The 23,200-nt window shown below is 43.9% G+C and overlaps 1 protein-coding gene across 1 annotated transcript; it reads right to left on the bottom strand.

Moving 5' to 3' along the window:
* Positions 1-320: 320 nt before the first annotated feature.
* On the bottom strand, positions 321-23,200 carry RFWD3 (ring finger and WD repeat domain 3). The gene is given in 15 exon segments (XM_036390617.2): positions 321-1,934; positions 2,557-2,774; positions 3,032-3,246; positions 3,874-4,050; positions 6,245-6,395; positions 7,587-7,815; positions 12,369-12,483; positions 14,648-14,726; positions 14,729-14,738; positions 16,927-17,127; positions 17,216-17,313; positions 19,021-19,265; positions 20,670-20,698; positions 20,700-21,052; positions 23,189-23,200. Coding segments are annotated over 14 exon segments (2,262 nt in total). The 5' UTR covers positions 21,051-21,052; positions 23,189-23,200; the 3' UTR covers positions 321-1,790.

Genomic DNA, 23,200 nt, shown 5'->3' with positions numbered 1-23,200 from the left:
TACCAACCCTTAGTTCCTGATCATTGTTAAAACGCCAAAAATTCTCATATCTGTGAGTCATTTTCATTTAAAAGACATTCCCTGTGTGTAGCCTGACCTTGCTCAACCCTTTTTTTTCCTCTCACCTGGCTGGATAGGATGGTTCAGTGAGGACTCATTCACTAAATACCTTCATTATTTCAGCCTGAAGCTCAGTGTGACCTGGAAATAATACAAAGCAAGAGAAACCTCACCTGCATAAGGGAACCCTTGGTAATGTTCATAAGACATCCAGTGAATGTCAGAGACCTATTTTCAAAGTACAGCAGCACCAGTTATATTTGATAATAATAAACACTTTATTTTTACAGTATAAAAATATAGGAACAAAATACTATACAGAAAAAATATAAAGTTAAGTTGAGATCTTCTCAGTCCCTTTTAAGACAAACAGGATCACATCATGCAAGCCCCAGCCTTCAGCAAATAAAATTATCCTGGCAGCTCAAGTGGTGGCACACTCAATCTGAATGGGACAGCTGCTGCTCACCACATCCAGAAGCAGAGGTGTGCCAAGGGACAACCTTCTAGCACAGGGAACTTTGTCCTGCAGCTTCCAACATCCAAGCAAGTTTGACTTTGTTACATAAAATGGAACTGAAGTCCCCCTCCATGATCTGACCTGGAGATGAGTATTTACTGTAAGGTGCTAAGAGAGCACCTGCCCACACATCCCCAGCTGTGATCCCACCCCACAGGCTCACATTTACACAAACCAGTAGCTGCAGCACACTCACACAAACACAACTGGAAGCTCTCTGTGACCAGTTGTGAAGCTGTAAACTGTCATTTAAGGAAGACAAAAGGTCAGTAAAAACAAGCTGATGAAATCCCTGAGCTTCCACTGGTTCCTCAAAACAGAAAAAATCCAGCCCCCCTACTCCCAAATAACAGAAGCAGCCAGCATTCTTTTCCAATGTACTGGCTGTTTCACTACATTCCTGTCTTTAAGAAAGAACACTGTGGACTGCAGCAGCCAACAGTACAAGAATCATCTCCCTCTTCTTTACCTGTACTTCTCCAGTACTATTTTCATTTTCCACAAACTGTCCAATTTTGCTTGCAGGTAAAGCAGGAAAGAGAGAAGGGAAAGAAGGCAGAGAATTAAGGAATTACAGTGCAAATTATATGCCCATGGGAAAAAAAAACCCCACAAAAGAAAAAGGTTCTCTGTAGATTTTTCAAGCCTGTTCTCTGCATGACCCCAAAACAGGATCCATCCTTGCTAGGGAATAACTGCCAACTGATCCTAGACCTTCAACAGAACACTGGGAGTGTGCTCCCCATGGCAGTGAGCTTGCTTTCACACTGTGTATCAGCAGTGCTACAAGATGCCTTTTCACCACCCAGCAATCACGGCAAGCTTCCACAACAAAGTGCAGTGAGAGTCTCAGGTCTTCAAGCTCCTCTTATTTTATTCATTTGTAGCAGAGATTTGAAAGTCCCTGTGCTGCATCCACAGCGGGAAAAAAAGTGCAATTACACACTGGAGACACTCCAGGAACTATTGCTGTGCTGAGGCAGCTTGTGGAGTTTGACTAAAAAAATTGACAAAAGAAGAAATAGGGGCAGGCCAAAAGAGGAATACAGAAGAAGAAAGAAATTGCTCTGGGCACCAGCACATCCCAGTTCCTCCCCACTGCCAGAAAGGTGCTGTAATGGATCCTGTCTCCTGTAAGCAGCAAGTGCAGGACTGAACACTTGTGTAGGGTTATCAGCAGCATATTTGAACAGTCTGTGGCAAGTGTAGCTCACTGCCATTTATAGATATTCACCGTCTTCTCTGTCAGAGTACCCAAGAGGTGGCTTTGGTTCACTTCCAAGGGGCAGATATCCAGCACAGGCAGGTCAGCTGGCAGCTTCTGCAGCAAGGAACCACTTCCAGCATCCCAGAGCTGTGGGAGGGACAGACAAGGTCAAGGACTGCAGGACTCTCCCCTCCTACCCAGAACAGACCGTCCGCTCTCCAGAAAAGATTCTCTCAATTTACTCATAGGACCCTTTCTCTACTTCCACACCTCACTTGGTCTTTAACAGGTTTGCAGCACAATGCCACCCTGACTACCCTCTCTGACCCCACTCGAGCTCTCACACAGCCTGCTGCTCATCTTCTGCATTTGAGCTGCTTTTTCATACAAAAGGCAACCTGTGTCCTCTTCCTCATCATCCCTAAAAACCTTGCATCCTTCTCCTGCAGCACTTAATACACTTACTATCCCACTGAGTCTGTTACACCACTCACAGGGCCCTGTTGTGCCACTGTGCCCAACCCCATTTCCCTGGGGGACAACAGGAGCTCACTGCCTACAAGCCCTTTGATGGATGGGGACCACAGGCCTTGCCTAAGATTGGGGGTCTCACACTATCAGGAAGTTACATCTGCCACAACACACCAACCAGCACAGGGTAATGTGCATGACAATTCCCACCAAATCACACTGATGCTGTGACTGATAAGGCTTCTCTCCTAAGAACTGCAATAAACCCCCGCACCACACCGAAAGGAGCAAGACATACCAGAGCAGAATTGGATGCCTCATCACCAGCACACACAAAGACACTCCCATCATCCTCTGGGCTCTGAAAAATGGCATTTTTGGTCAGCAGCTTGCAAGTGGGACCAGCACTGAAAGTCTGAACCGGGTTAGAAGAACACACCACATTTTCTGAGCCCTCTGTCAGTGGGCTGCAAGTCAGTTCCATCATCACACAACGCATACATGGGTTATTTTTACCTGTGTAGTAGAAATAAAAAGGTGACTTTTGAAAAATGTACTCACAGATAGGCTTTATCTGTAGGAATACAAGCACCACCACCCTGCAGCTGCCTCCTTTTGTTCATCCCCAGTTTTTCCCAATGTGCAGATGCTCATGGCTCTAGTAAGAGCGGGTGCTGTGTTTCTGCTGTGCCCACAGCACCAAGGCTGCTGCTGAGCTCAGCCCAGAGCAGTGAGGAGCAGTGGTCAGAGCCTGCAGACATCCCAGCACTTACCAGGCCTGTATGTGGCCAGGCAGTGCCGTGTGTGAATCTCTGTCTGGAGATCGATGCAGCCCCCGGGTTCCAGGGCCAGGTGATGAGGCCGGTAGGAGTTCCCAGCTTTCTGCTCCCAGAAGCAGGCTCCTTCCAAGGTCCCAGCCAATATCCCACCATAAGGCAGCGAGGCTGAGGCCATCCGGGGCAGGTAGGACAGTGACACCATGGGGCACCTGGAAGGGTCATTGGCAAGAGTCAGAACTGTCAACTGCAGCTCTGCTGGTGCCCTGCTCGCTGCTGGGCAGGGCACCAGCAGCTCCAGCTCTCCAAATGCATGGCAAAGAAAAGGCCTAAGCAGGCCGTGAGCTGGTCCTTCAAGCAAGGAGTTTCAATGGATGTGTCAATATAAATTAAATCCAGCCTAACTACTGAGCCTTGTGTTTTACAGAAGCAGCAGACAGCACAGATCAGATGACTGCAAATCAGCATTTGATTCCCAGAGTATAAAAATCAGAAGCACCAGAATTTCACATCTCTTTGTAATTTGTCCTTTTGAAATTAAATACTAAACCCAACTCCAAAACAAATTCAGCTCTTCTGTTTATACTGCACCAGTGGGTCTATTTCTGACCCTTGTGTGCCTTAAAAGGAGCACAAGTGCTTGGCACCTGCATAAGTCATATATAAACACCATACAGCCTTATGAGAGTCTTCTCACATTTGTACTAAATGTGAATTTTTGAACAAGAGATTCATATAATACAATTTCAACTATTGTGATTGTTGTGTGATTTATGGAAGAAGCTGTGTTTAACTTGATGTTTATTAGTTGAGAGGAATGATAAATCCTTCTGCCATACCTCGACTTCTGAGGGACCAGTTCTTGGACATGAGAGTTTGTGTCTCTCAGATCATAAATCATGATAGAGCCATTGACCAATCCAGCATAAACATAATTTGTATCATCAAGACACCAGCAGCAGCTCCACACGGGACGGCCAGCATTGTATGTCTGCACCACAGTGTTTGTTGCCAAGCTGCAGAAGAAAAGCAAAGTGATGGCCAGTTGCACAAGTATCTACTGATGAGAAAACTGCATAATTAAAATAAGCTAATCTAGCTTTTTAAAGTCTTCAGACAAACTTAAGACTTCAGTCTAACTTCTTTAGACTGAATTCTCAATTGACTCCTCCTTTACTCCAGACATGAATCTAAAAACCCAAAAAGAATAATCCCTTGGATATTGTCAAGTGATTTATAATTCTTCCAGGCCAATGCTTCTTTTTCCAGTTTGATCTTTGGGGACTGGGAGAGGAAATCTCACAGCAGGGTCTCAGCTGCCTTACTGGCAAGAGAAAGCTAAGTTACTTTTCTGGAAACAATTAGGGGAAGCAATGCTGGTGTGGTCCCATAACACCACATATTCCTGAGATCACAGGGCTCATCTCTTCAGATTACATCTCTCATTAATTATTTCCTCTCTTTTTACACAAGAGGAACAGTATTTATGCCTCAAAAGAATCTAGCTTAAGCAGGAGTGAGACAGTGAGTGACTAAGGACAGTTGAAAGTACATTTACAGTATTAATTATTCCTTCTACAAATCAAGTTTCTAAAGAAGAAGAGAGTCCACAGAGGGGCACAACCCAGAATAGCAGATGAAGTTGGTATCAGATCAGGATGTATTTGCAAAGGGCAGCATTGTCAACATGCATTTGCACACTGAGAACAGCACAGAAGACTGCACATATCAAAGTAACTCCGGATATCCTTTGTAACACATGTGCTTCTCCCTGGGGAAGGTGATTATGCTCAGGACTCCAGAGAAACAAGTAATTGCTCCCAGGTAAGTGTAAGGGGAACAACTACAAAGATCTAGCTGGGGAAACAGGGAGTTTGATACCAGAGCAGTGACTGGGTCAAAACAACAGGATGAAAAAAACCCCCAAAACCAAACAAACTCACAGTGCTATTTTAAACAACTGCAAGCCAGAGCAGGAGACATAAAAGCATCTTGGATAATTCTTTTGGGGAGGATGACTATGAAATTACTAACTAGAGAAGAGAGATTGCTAAAGAAGGACTATCCTTTCAGAGGGAGACTGAAAGAAGTATGAAGATGCTGCTGAAGTCAACACCTAACTCCAAGACATTCTGGGATCAAGCACAAAAGCAAGAGGATCACAAGCTCTGATGCAGCCAACCAGGCAGTGAGAAGCAGATATGGAAGTGTCTGGCTCCTTGTTGCAGTGTCTGCTAACTCTTCAGATTAAACCATGAAAAGAATTATCAGCCCAATCAGTTAGAAATCTGACACCTTGACTTGAGCATCAGAGACAGTTTTGTTTACTTTTAACTAGTCTAGCCAACGTTTCAACATGGTTACAGGAAAGAAACATTCTGTACATTTCTGTTGCAGGATTAAGTTCTGCTCATTGCTTCACTTGTGGGAAAGAATTGAAACTAATTAGTCAAAAACCAGACACTTATCCTGCCTAACTCAATAGTGACAGACAGATTGCACAGAGATGTTAATAATATACCTCAATAAGAATCAATCAGCCAATAAAGTTTTGAAGCACTGTAAGATTAAGACTGAAGAGCAGCAAAGCAGCAAGAAAACACACTCAAACTGTAAATTCTAACAGGACTGGACACATTTTTCTCTCAGTCTCTGCATAATTAGTCTCCAACCTGCTGCTTTAAGTCTCTGCTAGCTCTAGAGAGCCTCTAACACATGCTCAACAATGCTGTTTATGCATTTCATATCCCAGATGAATTCCATGATCTGCAAGAAGTTTAAAATCAGTGAAGTTGACATTAGTGCAGGGAAGGAGGAGCCCAGCCTAACCATCCCTTATTTCTGCTTTATGATGTACAAGTTCTCATGCCTCACATTCCCCTGCAGTGTGAAAAACCACAGAAAACCAAGTGGGCAGTAAATGTCATGTCTATATATTATGTTATTTATTCTCAACACAGTTGGCCAATCCATGCTGAATTACTTGTTTTCCACAGGAAAATAATCAGAGAGACACCTGCACCTTAAAGATACAAAAGCATCAATAAGTCCTCCCTTCTGTTAGTTCCCACAGGCAGGAAGAATATGCAGACCTGATCTCATCTTTGCAGCGTCTTTCAGAAAGCAGAACAGCAAATGCTGCAAGACAGAACAAAATCCAACCCAACCTCTTGCACACAGCCAAACCCTGCAGGGACAGGCAGGGCTCACCTGGTGAGTTTGAGAGTGTTGTCCAGGGCAGCAGAGAGCAGCAAACCATCGGCTCGAGTGCCGAAAGCCAGGCCCCGGATCTGTTTGCTGTGGATGGGGATGTACTGGCTGCTCTTCAGGTTGGCCAAGCTCATCATCTTAACACCATAACCTGCCACAGAAGAAGGGTAAAGCAGATTATTGAGAAGCAGAATATGCATAGAACTGTCTATTCTATGCCAGAACTACAAAGTCTGTATTGAAGCTTGTGGTGGGATGAACATGTAAGTTATTTGCTCTTCTGGGTAAGAACTGCCACAAATCTTTAATTCAGATGGCAGCAAAGCTAAATCCTTAAGGATCCCAGTCAGCAAGAGCAAATTCAGTACCAGTGCTACAATTCTTGTTACAAGGCCTGCTGCTCTTTAGCCAGCTTCTTCAAAGACACTCTTGCACAGATAAAACCACAAAGAGCAGGATTACATGGCTATTTAAGAGAACAAGCATCACAGCAAAGAATGGGTACAGGTGAACTTAACCTGTGTGCTACAAGAGTCACCACAAAGGCTCCATTCAGAGATCCAGTCCTGGCTACAAATGCCAGAAAAATGAGACCAGTTAAATGCAGAAAAGCACTTTGTTATGCCTAGATAAGGCACATTAACCTCAAACCCATTAACCAAATAGAGTAACTCTCATCAGTCAGAATGCATTTGGTAAATAAGCGCTCTCAGACTCCTAATGCCACATGTATTGCACTGAAACAGCCACTGGCACTGGTCCAGATGTCAGGTCACTGGCCCCTGGACATAACAGTGAGACAAAACCAGGGCTGCCCGTGACTTCTTGGCTTCCTGTTTCCTCATTAGGGAATAGCATTCAGGCATTCATATTAAAAGGAGTTTTCTTTTGGTTGGGTTTTTTGTTTGTTTGTTTTTTTAAGAGTACTGACTAATCAGCTGTATGTGCATCAATCCACCTGCACTTTGGGAAGCAGCGTTTCTCACTTAACCACTGGAAGTTTCTCTGCAGGCCCCCCCTGCCTGGCCCCTTCTCCTTTCAGAAGGTCCACCTTTGCAAGGATTACAGGACACATCTTTTACCTTCCTGTGGATGTAGCATTCCAGCAGGACAGCTGCAGACCCTCTGCTAGGACTCTGCCATAGAAGTGCCAGGAAAACAAGCCCCTTTGCTAGGCAGAGACTACCAATGCAGGGGCCAGATGAAGTATGGGGAGTCTTACAAGTATTCTCAGTCTACAAGGCACATGCAAAGGCCAAGCAGAAAAGCAGGGAGCAGGGACAAAGCAGAAATGACAGTGACTTGTACTTCTGAGCCTCCAAATGTTGACTTGCTTAATTACCAGGAATAAAAGTAGACTGTGGAGAAGGCTGTGATACCACAAGACAGCCCAGTGAGTCACAGTATGCCATGACTCTGCAGTTGCCAGCCTGAGACACCAAGAACACCTTTTCCAAGTGGTACTTGCGCTGGCTTTGGCTGGAGGGGAGGCTGCCTGCGAGGCAGGGCCGGGAGCTGCCGGGCTGCTGAGAAGTGTTCATGTTGTACTGGGCCACCAGAGCCTTCAGCTCCTGCAAAGAAAGGACCCAAAGAGCTTTAATGCATCACCAGCAGTGCAACCTCCTGTGCTCTCTGCTTCCTGTGCTCCAGCTGTACTTGTTCTCAGATAAAAGAGGGAAATATAGTCCTCTTTCCATGCTAATCCTGAAGTACTATATTTCTAAGTTCATAGCCTAGGGCAGTGAGCAACAGAAGCATTCAAATGCTGTGTAAATATTGGCAAAATGTATTCAAAGTGTGTTATTGTATATATTACACCCTGTGAAAGAGAGGACTCTTGGGCAACACATAAAAGCCAGTAACAACTATTACCAGATCAATGCTGTTTAGAAGGGAATGAACTGCCAAGTATTATGAGCCCCTAAACCACAAGAGAAAGTCAATTAAAACCATTTTCCAGAATTTCCAGAATACCCCATAAAAAAATAAAAGCCCAAGAATCAACACAAAGGGCGTTGCAGGAAAGAAGTCAGCCTATTTAATGACAATGACCCTGTTCTTGTAAACCCTGTGCAGCAAATTCCAGGAACAACACAACTCTCAAGAGCTCCAGCTCTGTCTTCTGCCACCTCTTCCCCTCTTTTCCTCCACCTCAACTGATGAATGCTCAAGGATATTCAGCAAAGGCATGGCCAAGAACAGCTTCTGTGAAGAACAAGGTATTCCTTGAATTCCTTTTTCTGCTGAGATCATCAGGGGTGAGGTGGGAATCAAGGTAGTGGCATCAGCATATTGTGAGTTAACTAGAAGTGTCCCTTCCCAAAAAGTATTTTGACCATCATGTAATCCAAGGTCAAATCCAAACAATACAGAATCTCAGGGATATTTAAGAGGGAAGGTATACTGAAGGAAAATTGCTACTTGCTTTCTGTTGTCTGAGCAACGCAGGTTCTGGTTCAAACATTATGTAATCTTTAAACAATTAAGGGTCACAAGAATGATATTATGAATATATCAGTAATTGCAAGTCAGCCTCAATAGTGAACCAGCCACCACCACTTAACCTGCATTGAAGGAAAGGCAGCAATTTTCAGAAAGGCAAGATCAAAGTTTGAATTCTACATTAATAGTTATCAAGACCTATAACTTTTGGAAGCTGCTCAAGAGGAGAGCAGTTCTGATACTTTACAGAGGTCTGATCTCTTTGGCATCAAGCACATTGCAGATGTTCCAAGGGAATACAAAAATGTAAGGAAAAAAAAAAGGAAGCTGGAGACTCCAGATCATCCTATTAGAGCAAGAAAAGACAAAACAACCTAGGAAAGAAGAAGGGGTGTGAGGATTGTCAGGATACTTATGATGAAAGATGCAGCTTCAAGCTTAGAGTAAGCAGTCAGTCAAAACACAGGTAACTTAGAAGAAAGCAACTTGGGGGGGGGGGGGGGTGACCACAACCACTGGGAATCAGAAAAGATTAAAATGATCTGTTGCTCTGGGGACCTTACAAAACTCTCCTTGTCACCTGCACTCAACATTCAACTTTCACACAAGTTATTAAAAAGGAAACCAGGCAATTAAAATCACAAGGATTATTAGTACAATGTTTACATTTAAACACAATGGACAAACCCAGCAGAACCAGGAAGTCTTACTGGAGGCACATTAGCAAGGTGATTAAAAATGTTCCGCTGCAGACAAATTCCACTAATTGTGCTCAAAAGAACATTCTGCTCATTATGTAAAAGCCTATACTTTCCTTTAAGATGCTTTGCAGTTTTCCTGATGCCTGGTGTCAACTAATGGCCTTGAGAGCAGACTCCTCTCTCTGCACATGCTATGACTGTCTCTAGATTTCAGCTTGCCTTTGCAGTGATGAATGAACACAGTCACACCAGGGGGAAAGAATGGGCTATAGAGCAAAAGTCTTCCTCAGGAGCATACAGGAGGAAAAGCAGAAGAGCACAATGAATAGGAAAGGAAAACAAGCAGCTACAATAAATTCAGAACAGTTTTGAGTTATTAGGTTACCGCCCCAATAGCTGATATGAAGCTTTCAAGACCAAGGCAGGTATCAATGACTGTCACTCTCTGTTTCCCACAGAGCTCTTAGAGAAGCCACACCTGGCACTGCACAGCCCCAGCCCTGCCTTTAACAGAGAAACACAGGACAGGACAACCTCAAGCTGTGGTGCAGCACTGCAGACATTCCACCGTCCACCTTGGGGTTTGGGTTCAAATTCAGTCTAAAGGACATGGAGCATTTCTAACTGGTTTCACAATAAACAACAGCAATGAAATACCAGCTTCCACTTCCCCCAAGCTGGAGGTGACAACAGATCACAAAGATGAACAATTTTTATTCAATAAAACAATTAGCCCATTTTTTTTTCCTAGAGGTATTGAATACACAATTTTTTATTGATATTTTGCCATTCAATTTTTTTTTGAATGCTATGAAAATCGTATTTTAAAAAACCTTTTCCATTACATCAAGAAACATAAACTGATCTCTGTAAGGGTCACAATCACATTTGCTTTCTTCTCCACAGCAGCATGCAGTCTCCTGCAATTTCCCTACCAGTCTTCCTTTTCCTGCTCCATACCCAAACGAGCTACTGCTTCCCATGTGCAAAAATCAGATCTCCTACCCCAGCTGATCAGTGTTATTAATACTAGAAGGCAGAGATGGTTTACTTATCATTAGCAACTTTTACTGAAAATGCTGGCAGATTCAGAAGTACTGCAGTAGGTCACATTTAATTCCCAAGTTCTTTCTGCTCCCAAAGGAAAAACATTAGGTAAAAGTAAGGTGTCAGCAGCATTGGCTCCAAAACACAAGCCTGAACCTCTGTGGTTCAGGGGTGGGCAGGACACAGCTCAGCACAGTCCCCACTCCTGAGGGCTTTCTTCCAGAGCTCTCCTCATCTTCAAGTTCATTTCCTCATGTATTTTCATATAGCTAAAGACTTAAAAAACATCAATTTCCTAGTCTCAATAACATTACATACTTCAATAACAAAGTACAATGAACAAGACTCTTAATGGGTAAGAGCACAGAAAAATGCATACAAACCTAAAAAAGGTCACAGCTAGTGCCATGACTGCTGCTGGGCACAGCTCAAGTGCATTAGCAACAAAAACCCCTGAGCAGGGCTGGGCTAGAAACCTCCCAATCTAAATACTTCTGTGCAAGTAGTTAATTTACTCTACGACTTCTCATAAAACAAGGAGCTCATTAGGCATCTGCTCAAAATGCAATCAAACAAGTTAAAGACTTTTGTGGACTTCCTGCTGACTTTTTTGTTCCCCAGTATATTGTTTTACTTCCAGTTTGTTCACAGTATAAACAAGCACCTTAAAATTGCTTCCAGCATTTGCATTAACCACTACAGTACAATGATGAATGCAGTAATAAATACTGAAACAGAGCTTAAAGAACACAAGGTATTTAATCTTTATAACATGTGACTTCAATTCAGTTAAACTGGATACTCCATCATTTAAGACCAAATGAATTGCAGGAAAACATTATGGACCTGCAATATTACCTTATTTGCATTTTTTAAGCCAAAGTTTGAAGTGGACTAGCTTTTTATTAGTGATGATGAGCATATGGCTTCATGCAGGAATGTAGAGAATTTATAAAGCCTTATCTTATGTCACACAGGAAGACTTCAGCAAAGAGGATGTTGTTTAATGTACAGATATGAATAGCCAAGGCTATAAAAAAAATTCCAGGAATAAAGAAAAGCCTAAAAATAAGCAGGCTGCTAAAGAGTGAGAGGATATCATCTGCCTCATTCAACAAAAGGTAGCAAACTGGCAATAAAACAGACTCTTGGAAAACCTAGCACTGGTGGAATACACCAGCTAATTCAGTTTGAAGCACTGGCAGAGTCCATAACTTATAGGAATCCTGAAAAAGCAGCTAGGAGGGGTTGCAAAATATCTCAGTGTTGCATAAGCCAGAAGGAAGCAGTCATTCAACAACCTATCATTTACAGTGAGTAATTTGTGCCCTAAGAGGTGCCTCTCAGCAGCTGCTCAGGCCATGTACAGCCTCCCCTATTTGACAGGCCAGGTCCCAGGGCACCAGAAGGTGTTACACTGAAATGTTGACTAACCTTCAAAAAACTCCAAAGCTCTAGGGTATTTTTGTTTTGATTTTGCAAGTAGCCATGCCTCTTCATGAACTGCTTCTCAAAGACTCTAGACTAACTAGTGATAATAGATTGCACTGCAGGTTTACTACTGAGATTTCTAAAGCTTATTTTGATGCAACCACAAAAAGACAAGGAGACTAAGTCTGGTTCTTTACTACCATATCTCTCCAGGCACCACAAAACCTGAGGGGAACCTGCAACATCAGCAGCCAGACAACTCTAGTGCTGTGCTGCAAGTTCAATTAAGTCTTAAAAGGACAAGAAAAAGTCAGAGTTTTTGTAGCACACATGAATATTCCAGCCCAGGAAGTCTCTACCAGCTTGGGATGATTCACCAATTGAGTTTACTAAATCTTGATGATAACTAAAACTGGAATCCTGTCTTCTCACCCCTAAGGGAAGATGGAAAAGGCAGGCTGAAGAGGAAGAAACACTCTGTGTATTTGTAGCTTGAGACTCACCTGAACTTGCTTGCGGAGTTTGCTGCATTCATCTGTGAGCACCTGGAGCTGGAGACGGCTCTGGGCAGATTCCAGCTCCGCCTGCCTCCGCAACATTTGCTCCTTTTCTAAAGAGCTGCAGGAAGGAGAGGAAAGCAATCCTTAGGACTAGGTATTATCTTGGATACTTTTCTGGGCTGTCAGCTCCTGCCCTCTGACTTCATCCCACCATAAGTCCTGTTCAGGCAAATCCACAGTCACAGAAAACCTGGTACTGCACTAACCCAACACATTCACCTTGAGATATTCAGTTATGCAATTGTTCTGAATGACTCACTCCAAAGTATTGTTCCAACAGCCTTTCTCCTCATCCTCTCCAAAAGGATTAATTTACCAGAGGAGAGTGAAAGAGAAATCAATTTTCTTTCCCCTACAGAAACACTTAAGCGAATCCTATACCATCATGTCCATGTAATACACTGTGTCAGTAACACAGCACATCGTAGCATAACTATATAATAGCAAGATCTTCAAGCTTGTCTCTACTAAGAGTAGCTAATCTTGTATTTTAGGAAAATATATCTGAAGCAGAAAAAATTATACAGATAAATTCTCTGTGAATGCCCATAAAGAAGACACACTTACTACCTCACCTTGAGGCCCTAAAGTTCACACACACCATTTAGCAGCAGCATTTTCGTTAGGTTACTTGAATTTATTTCTCTTTCATACAGGCTTACGTGAAGGAATAGCTAAAGTGGGGAAAGAAACACCAACACTCCTTAAAATTAGCTGCACACTTGGTCTATGTTGCCCACTGCATTCTGTACGTCAAAAGCTGCAATATTCCAGTTATTTCTGTCATTCATGTGCAGGGAGCTCTAGCTTGCCTAAGAACATGCCTTGCATGTTCCAAAGCACAGAATTCTGTCATTTCCTTAGAGGTTCCAAAGCACAGAATTCTGTCATTTCCTTATAGCTTTTTCATATGATTTTTTTTCCCCCTGTAGAAGAAACAGGTGAAATGCCTATTTAACAATCACAAACACATTCTTTATGTCAGTAGTCAAAGCCTGAAGGCTGGTGGGTTTTTTGAATGTGACAAACAAACCCCATGATCTTATACCTAATTTAAGACTACGTGCAAACAAGACTAATGCATGCACACACACATCTCTGCTCCACTCATGGCTGTGTGCCAGAAGGCAGCCACTGCCAGCAGCTCCATGGACCCACAGACAGTCACTGCTCCCTGCCTTACAACAACAACAGGAGGCAGAGAAGGGGCAAGGCATATGGGGAATTGCTGCAGTGAGGTTCTGAGACACAAACAGAAGTCAGGCAACTACCCCTTCATGAGAGATAACAAGATTTACACACCCAACTCTCTTCTGTGCTTTTGAAAAAAAATAATATATATCATTTATTTTTCTGTGTTAATGCAGTGAAAGTAGCATCACCCTTCTAAGGGTACACTTCAAACACCATCAGGCTGTGGCAATCTGGAGAGAAGAGAGATTCTTCCCTTCCTGACTGTTACTCCTCAGTCATTTCTGATCTATAATTACCAGGATAGTGAGATTTCTGTTGAAAGACTGCCTTGAAAGAACAGTGGTATAATTGCAGACAAGTGAAGAAACCCCAATTAAACTCTATTCAACACAAGACTCAGAAGAACTCAGATATCTACAGCATTTTCATTTCAGAATAGTATCTGTGACAGTATCTTACTGAAAAGAAATGAGTCCCCATTTTCATACCTGCTTTTCCCTTTTTCAATACAAAGTCTACATTTAAGCTGGAAAGGGAAATGGGAGTCATAGTAATGCTTGCTGACCTTTTCCAAGTTAAGCTACATGAAGAGTTTGACAAAGCAAGATGGAAAGTGATTCATATGAGGTATTACTCTGTTTAATGCATACAGAAAAGGTGGCAGAAAAGGTCAGCTATTCACCCTCCTTGCATTCCTAACCATGCCTTGCTTTTCCCATCTAATGATGAATTAGCAATATACAGCTTTTGGGCATCAACTTTGCATGTCCTCCTATGATAACATTTCAGGATATAGCACAAGACACCTTTTGCTGTTTCAGGACTACAAAACAGAAACTGAAGAATTCTGTTCCAAAAGAAAATTAAGACGTGCAACGCAGCAAGGCCTTGGTTCTTTAAGGTAGCTACACTCCTGATACACCCCAAGGGAATGCACACATTGCTTCAGACCATGGAGGAAATGAAAGCATGGAGCAGCAGGAGAGTGCAGCTGTCACTGCAGGTACCTGTAGGTGCAGACTCCCTACCTTCTCATGCGCTCCTGCTCGCTGGTGTCCAGCGCCTTCAGCGTGCGGGCGTACAGCACCACAATGTCAGAACGCTTGGCTTCTTGTTGCACTGAAATCAAACACAAGCTCAGGTCATCTACAGGAATTTAACCATCCAAACTATGCATCCCTACGAGTCCCTAGGTATGGTTTTATTTAGCTCTGAAAGGAGGGGCTTTCTGCTGGAAAACAATGCCACAAACACAAGTATGTTTGCAAGGTGCTCCCTCGTACAGACACCAGAGCTCTAAGCAGGGCTACAACTAAAGTTGCATATCCTGCTGCACCTTTAATAATCCATCTCCTTGCCTCCCACTAAATGCATTCTGCTAATGCACCAGCAATGCAGCTCAGTCAGGTAAGTTCCAGGGACAAAAAATCCCAAATCAGACAAAGAAGAGAAAACAAGATCTAGAACAAAACACCAGCCCAACTTCAGGTCTGAAAACACCAAGGCTTGATGCTTGGCCAACAGACAAGGATTTAGGAACCCCTGAGCATACTCCCAACTCTTATTTCTGTACAATATTCCTTTAATCACATTGTACAGGCCCAAATCCATAGAAGTGTTCCAGTGTTGCATGAAACACTGACATCTCACTGACTTCAGTGACACACAGGGAGGCAGATATTTCAATAATTTCATGCATCTAGCTGCAATCACTTAGTACATTATATTCACCTTAAAAAGAAGGCAAGTTAGAACTTACAGATGCCATAATTTCTTCCAAGTTTATTTTGCAAATATTTTTTGTTGATAAGAAAAGAGGCAGGTGAATACTCAGATAGAGTAACCTCAGCTAAAGATTAAATTACTGTATGCTTTAAATGCAGACTTATCTATTACTTAGCAGCACAAAGTTATCACAAGCAAGTGTCTCAGAGCAGAAAACCTCCCTCCCTTTGTAAAAACTGCAGTAAATGGCCAAGACAGTTTTCCTGGCAGCCAGCAGCTGCCACTGGCAGGATCAGGAATGCTGCAATTTCACAGCAACTCACACTCAAGCCACTTGGTATACAGACCATGCACAGCAACTGTGGGCCATTCAACCAGAGAATGCCCAGTTGCAAAGGAGGGGGACTGAAAATGAAGGAAAGATGATTTAGCTTCAAGGTTCTCTCCAGAGCAAGTTCTCCCAGGAACTTTTTAGTACTTGTACCATTGGAAGAGAAAGAGGGAGCAAACAACCCTTGAGATGTTAGTGTTCAAGAAGAAAGCAGTCACAAAATTCCAAAGAGTAAATATGCCAGGCAATTCTCTCAGAAATCTGTCTGGGCCTGAAGTGGGGGAAGAAAAACTTACACAGAATTGACAGAGGTAAGAAAAATCAACTTTGGGCCTTTGCTATGGCAACAGGGATTCTTTAGGTTTAGTCACAGCACACGTCAACAGGAAGTTTCTTGTTGAGAGGAGGGAATCCTGCAAAGTCAAGCAAGAATACAGAAGCTCTCAAAATGACAAAGCCAAAGGAACCCTGGGCTTCCAGCCACTGACTCAGAAAGTGCCAGAACTGAATCCTATTTACAAGGTACTCATTGACCTATTTTTTGTCAACATTCCTTCATGGAAAAAAGGAGTAAGGAAAGGAAACACATCACATAGAAGTGCAGACCTTATTGAAGGAGATTAGTATTAACCATGGAAAGAAACCCTTCAAAAACTGATTTATCACTTGCAAAGGGACATTAAAAGATGTAACCTGGTTCTCAGTTTGCTCTCTCTCAGCTTCCTCAACAAACTGATCCTCTTAAAGGCTGCAAAAGCACACACAGCTCAAAACAGATTAATCAATTGAAAACTGAATTAGATGATCTTTAGGGTCCTTTCCAACCCCAACCATTCTGTGGTTCCAAAACAGTTCTCAGATACATTTCCTGTCCAATAACACAGTCATTATGCTTAGTTAATTGTGTCTAGGAATCCATCTGCCATTTCCATTCCAGGTGGTTCTCTCCAGCACCAGACTGGGGCATTCTGAAGCCATTTCCAAGTTTAGTACTTGAACTCTCAAACCTTTACATCTGCTACTCACAAATGCTCTACTTCAGGGAGAAGATCCAAGTCATAACCCACCCTTTAAAGTACTGCTAGTTGTTACTGGGCTAATAACCTCAAAATAATGGTGGGGTTTGTTACTTCTGACAGCAGTCATGCAGCAACCAGCTGTAACACTTACAGTGACCACATCTGAGGCACAATTTGGGCACACATAATAAGTGCTTTAAGTGCTTTCCAGTGCACATAACAGCCATTTTACCTGAGGGCACTTCCCTGCCTGTCCCTTGAGCCACCTCTCAATGCAGGTGTAGCCAAAGAGGTGCCCACAGCGCAGCGCAGACAGACGGTGCTCCCCAGCATTGGTCCACTGCTCAAAGCAGATGGCACAGGTATCTCCCTCCTCCTCCTCATCTAGAGGTGCAACAGGAACTGATGGCTCCAGTTTCTTTAGTGGAGTTGTCTAGGATTAAAAATACAACACAACTGTTTCAGAAAATGCAGCATTTATCATATATAATCTGTCTCCAAAAGCATTTAGTTCACCTTACTTGCTTTTGCTGGACTTCAGGTTCATCTTCATGATTTTCATGTACTGCAGAAGCTTGAGACAAAGTTTGAGGTGGCTCTGCTTGGACCTGACTGGAAACTAAAGAAAGCATTGCTTAAATAATCTGATTCATAATGGGGTGAAAAGCAAAAGATGCTTTGATCTGAAATCATCAGGGCACAGGTTAAGTAGTGACACAGCACAGGTTACTTACAAAGCTTCAGATCAGTGCCCTGGACACATTCTGTGTGTAAGGCCTTCTATATATAAGCCGTAGTGCTGAAAAAATTTATGTTTCCTTTTATGAAAAGCAACAGAATTTCAGTAAAAAGGAGAGGTCTGTTAAGGACAGCAATTGTTATCAGAATTTTCTGACCTGCACAAAACAAACAGACCTGGTCTATAATTAGGCTGATGTAAGATTATATTCCTGCATCATTATGCCCTGAGAAAGACAGACACCAATATCAGAAGTTGCTTTGCCAAGGGATCTAAGCATGCATATTTCATGTGCCAAGAAAGCATTTCCCGTATGCTGCCTGTCCATTCACTCTGACTTCAGCACTTTTCCAGCTGGTAATTGTCTGGACTACCAAATCTGCTGGTATTCTCCCTATGTTTTTGTGGTGGGCCTCTATCAGCCCATCTGTTGAGGCATGGGCACACTGAATTGCTGTGTGGAGATCACCACCACTAGCACAGTAAAAAAGGAGCAGAAATCACTGCCTCCCCTCTAGCTCCTGACAAAACAAGAGTCATTAATCACATTTAGTAATCAAGGCAGATATTCTCCATCCAGTGGAAGTATCACCTAACCCTGGCTAATGTCAATAAAGTTTTCAGCCTCTGTGATTCTGGGCTGTAAGAGGAGCCACTGGCTTATATAAGCAACAAGGGAATTCCAGAAAATCCAGCAGAGAGCATATGTTCACACAATAATATACAGCACTTAACAGCTTGAGCTCCTGTCATGTGTAAAACTAGCCCAGAGCAAGCAGAATGGATCTGCTCAAAAGATACCTCATAGATGTACCATTTTAAAAAAGGTAATGAGGTGGGCTGGCCAATCAAAACCAAAACTGAGGGCAGAGAGTCAATCATAAGGACATTCCTTAGAGACTGAAGTAAAAAGATATCCTTGTTCTTGTATTCTCTGGGCATCAATAACCTTGACTAGCAAGTTAACTATTTGTCACTCTTACATAAACTGTGCATGTTAATCACAAAAAATGTCACTGAAGTATGTGTCAGCCTGTGAACACGAGTTTAGATAATAAATTGTGAGATAGAAAGAAATGAGGAAAGAAAACCAAAAAAGCACCTCCATCTCCTCAGCTAAGTGTCACACAGGAATGAAAAATCAACTGAAGCAGACTGAAATCTCAAATAATTAAAAAATACTGAATCAGATCCTTCTCTGAAAGAATCATCATCTTGCTGATGTCCAAGCTGTGACCTGATGTCTTCAATAGCACTCCTTAATAATACATGGGAGTGGAAGCATGGCAAACAATAATCTCTAAATTTAAGTTACAAATAATCCTGGAAACTTTCATCAGTCTGCAAACAGCAAAAAAGATTGTATTTAACATTATGGTAGCAATCACCCATTGCTGCTGCTGCTGCTGCTCTCAGGAGCTGCTTGCCAGGAAGCCGTGTGGCAGCAGCCTGCTCCTGTCAGCTATGGGCACAAAAATCTCTGAGCACCGTCTGTTGAGAGGCTCGAGAGGATTTCCCTGCTGAGTTTTCAAACAGCAAGAAAAGTGTCTGAAATCAGTCTCTACACAGCTCCAATACAGCACAAACCTCCTGAGCTCGCTGCTGGAGGAGTCTCCTGGGCTGATGGTAACAGTGGTGCTGCTGCTTCCTCTGCTTCCTCCTCTTCCTCCTCCTCCTCAGAAGTGCTGCTGTCAGAGTCACTCACTTCTATTGTCTCGGCTGGGTGCTGTGCCTGGCTGTCCCTCGCAATACGGGGGAACTCTGGGTGCGGAACTGGTCCTGCAGGTGGCTCTTGGGTCCTACTGAGTTGAAAGTAATGGTCCAATGCTGCCCTGAGTCCAGAAATCAAGAAACAAAAGCCACAGTCATTTCAGGTAAGCTAAAGGCTCACCATGTTTCCTCATGAATGCTTGCAGGAAAATTCCTAGGCTTTGACTGCAGCAGGAAGGGGTCACTGTTATCAAGTCAGGCCTTCTCTAGTAGGGGAGCAATCACATAGGATAGACCACATTGTGAACAGTCAGCAGGATCAGCAACAATCCATTTTGCTCAGTTCAAAGAAAATCTTCTCATTACAACAATAATATTGCCTTCTTTTGGGGGAGAAGGGGATAGTGGGGTTGGAGAGGAGAAAAACAGAGAGTATCATTCACTAATAAGCCTAAGGAAACTCCTAATCTGTCTCTCTCCAACCCTAACTCAGCCCTGGTTCCTGGAGGAACTGGTACTGGGAAATGCACACCACTTGGATCAGAGCTTCATTCCATTGACTACTTTGTGCTTAGTCTTTCTACTTTCCCTCTGCTTTTCTACTGGAACTTCACCCCTAGATAGAAACATCTCCCCCCATCAGTTCAGCTATCATCTCAATTATCCTTCACATTCAAAGGAGTTTCTCAGGTGGCCTTCAGCCCTCACAACTACAGTGACCTTCACAGGCAATCTGAGGGCAAACAATAAAGTTGTGTTTAATCAACTAGGAGGAGAGGAGCTCTTGGTCTTGCTGAATTTAAAAGCAATGCTTCAGTTAATAATAATCCTCCTGGCACGTACAAAAGCTAGAATGATGAGAGAAAACCAAATAAACTAGAAATTCGGATTTCTTTCTGGCTGCAGAGCATCTCCACTCATCCCCCTTTATCCCATCCAAATGTTATTAAATAGAGAGGATTTTTTTATTTTGTCTGAAAGTAAAAAAAAAACCAAAACCCAAAACCAAACCAAACCAACAACAACAAAGTCCTACAGAAAAATATCAATTTGTATGTTTGTGAAAGTTTCTGCAGCAATCATCACCAGCAAATGTAATCAGGCAGACCCTAAATCAAAGGTGAAATGCAAACCAGAGCACAAGCTCCACTGAACTAAATGCTGGCTGGAACTGCTGAGAATCAGTACTGCTGCAGGAATCATGGACAGGAATCTGGCTGCGCAGAGGGAACAGCAGCAGCAGAAGCTTTGCAAGCAAAATTCAAAATGTAGAAGGGCTCAGAGGTCAACATCACTCCTGCCAACGTATGAAACAGGGGCATTCACTTAACAAGGGCAAAGAACCTGCCAGAAGAGACCAAAAGTCGCTGTGCTATTACTGAACTAAAAAGGTAAGTGAGGTACCCTGGATTTGGCCCTAGCCACACACCTGGGCTGGGCTCTGGGAGCCAGGAAGCAAGGAAGTTTTGAACTGATGCTGGACTTGATCAGAGGGCAGCTCAGAGCCAATTTCGTTTCTGCTTTACCTGGCACTGATTGTCCTCTGGGAGCCGCCTGAGTCTCTGCAGCCTGCGAGCTCTCCTCGCCGGTGGGCGCTGCGTGAGCTGCGGCACAGGCAGGGGCTGGTGCTGATCAAACGGCCCCTGCAGCCTCTGCTGCCCACTGGGGGCCGCGGCAGGACCCGTCTGCAGCTCGGGCTCTGCAGCTGCTTCCCCTGCACCAGCGCCGGGTGAGACAACAGCATCGTCAGCAGGGAGGGCTGCGGCGCTGCCTCCTCCTTCCCCGAGCACAGGAATGCGGGAGGAGAGCGCTGTGTGACCAAAGGGCTCCGGCGCAAGTGTCGGCAGGGTCTCCACTGAGTAACCAGCCACTGGGTGGAGATCAACTTCCATCTCTTCTTGAGCCATTTCTGCAAGGAGTTGAAGAAAACTAGTATTTACTTATAAGTGTACTCTACTTGTAGCCTGATGGTTAGCAAGAACCAGGTACAGCACTCGGTGACTAAAAAAGTTTTTAGAATTCAGAGTCAAGAGAAAATTTGTCCTTTGCAGCAGAGCCAAACCACAAGTCAATACTCATATGTGAGCTGGGAGCACCAGTCCTGGGCTCAAAGTCTTTGGCTCAACAGCAGCTAGCACGAAAGGCACATTGCAAAATCAACTTAAATAAGCACTTGGATGAGTATGTAAAGTTAACGTTTTCTTGCTGCCATCATTTACTTGCCAAGTAAATTCATGTGGATCTTGAAGAACAGCTGGAAATATCTGAGACTCTCCCAGGTGAGCAGCACTGCACAAGCACCCACAGACACAGCCAGGAACAAGCTCTATGACAGTCCTTTGCTGCACTGCTCTCTTGACTGACATCCAAGTTTCCTCAGATAAAATTGCCTTATTGTAACCCACAGTTACTGAACAGCCCTTCAGGTATTTACCAACACCAGGCAAAACCAGAAAGGGCCTGACAGCAGAACACATGACTGAGACATTACTGGTACCAAGTTATCTGCAGCATCAGCATTTGTGGATCCAAATTCAGCCCAAGACTGGATAAACATGAAATTTGCAGTAAAACTGCAAATATATTAAGGGTGGCTACCCTTCTACATCTTTGGCATATGGATTTCAGGTTACCTCCAGAATAGGAGTACTACCTTAGGGTTTGAAGAAAAACAGAGACAACAGATTATGCATTATTAATTCTCATGCTGCTGTCAGCCACCAAATTAAGAGCACTTTGGTCACGCTGCTCTTACAACACAAAAAAAAACTAAGATTATCTCATTAATTGAATGAACAGATTCACCAAAAACTCAAAAGTCCTTTATTGGAAGAAGTGTGTGGATTAAATACTGCAAGCTGCTGGGAATCATTCACATTCTCCAAAAAGTACTTAAGCAATCATAAACTTGAAAAGTCTTGGGAATTGCGGACTTCAGCACTATTCAGAAGCCCAAAGCACAAACCACAGTTTTACCAAGCTGGTAAAACTTACCCAGCTAGGGCTGCATAAAGAGAACAAATACTAGTTGTGTAAAAAGTAGCTAGAAAATGTATACAAAAATTAATAAAAGACGTACTAAGATTCAAATATTTTTGTAGGTATTTTAAGAAAGTCTAATTTAAGAATTCTTATCCTGATTATCAATTCAGCCCAGGGTAAAAAATAGACATTACCACCTCCCACTAGAACAGCTGCATGGCCAAGATACAGTAATATTCCACCATGAAGTACTGCATCTCTAGTACTATGTTCACGATAGAATTGCACCCAAAACCATAATAAACCCTTTATTTTCATCACATGGAATCATGATGTTAAGGGGTTGAAGATACAGTCCCAGGCACCCCTGTCAAGGGCAAGGACACCTCCAACCAGGCCTTATCCAGCGTGGCCTGGAGCACTCCCAGGGTTGGGACATCCGCAACCTCTCTGGGCAACAATGTTCCATTGCCAACATAGCCTGTGAGATTTATAAAAACGTTAATAATGGCATTCTCACGGTTAAATATTGGATCTGGCCCAAAGGATTATCCAGTCAGGCCTTCCTCCAGCCAGGCAGCCCCGGGAAGGGACGGTCCCCACTGCCCGGGCCCCAGCGAGGAGCCCCGGGCGCTGCCGAGGCCCGAGCCCGGCCGGCAGCCCCAGGCTCGCCCCCGCGGGCTGAGGCAGCCGCTTCCCCTTGCGGAGGGCACCGGCCCTGCTCCCGCCGCACCCGCTTTAACACCAAATTAACAAAAACAAAACAAAACACGGCCGAACGGAACACACGCTCCACGGGCGGGGATTCTCCGCTGTCCCTTTCACAGAGCCCATCATAAAAAGGGCATGGGAGAGGGACACCCCCCTCCGGCAGCCGCAGGCAGCCCGAGCGCTCGGGGGAAACAAGCCGTGCTGGGAAACTCGACCAGGCTCCGGGGTACGGAGCTGTGCCGGGGAACTCGACCAGGCTCCGGGGCACGGAGCTGGCCCGACCCCAGCCCAATACCGCCCGCCCGGGCCCGGCCCAGCCCGGCCCGGCCCAGCCCCGCCGCCCCCCGCTCACCTCCGCCGGGCC

This window comes from Molothrus ater, chromosome 12 (genome assembly GCF_012460135.2).
Source record: "Molothrus ater isolate BHLD 08-10-18 breed brown headed cowbird chromosome 12, BPBGC_Mater_1.1, whole genome shotgun sequence".
NCBI classification, from domain to species: Eukaryota; Metazoa; Chordata; class Aves; order Passeriformes; family Icteridae; genus Molothrus; species Molothrus ater.
This window is presented reverse-complemented; position numbering and strand designations above follow the sequence as displayed.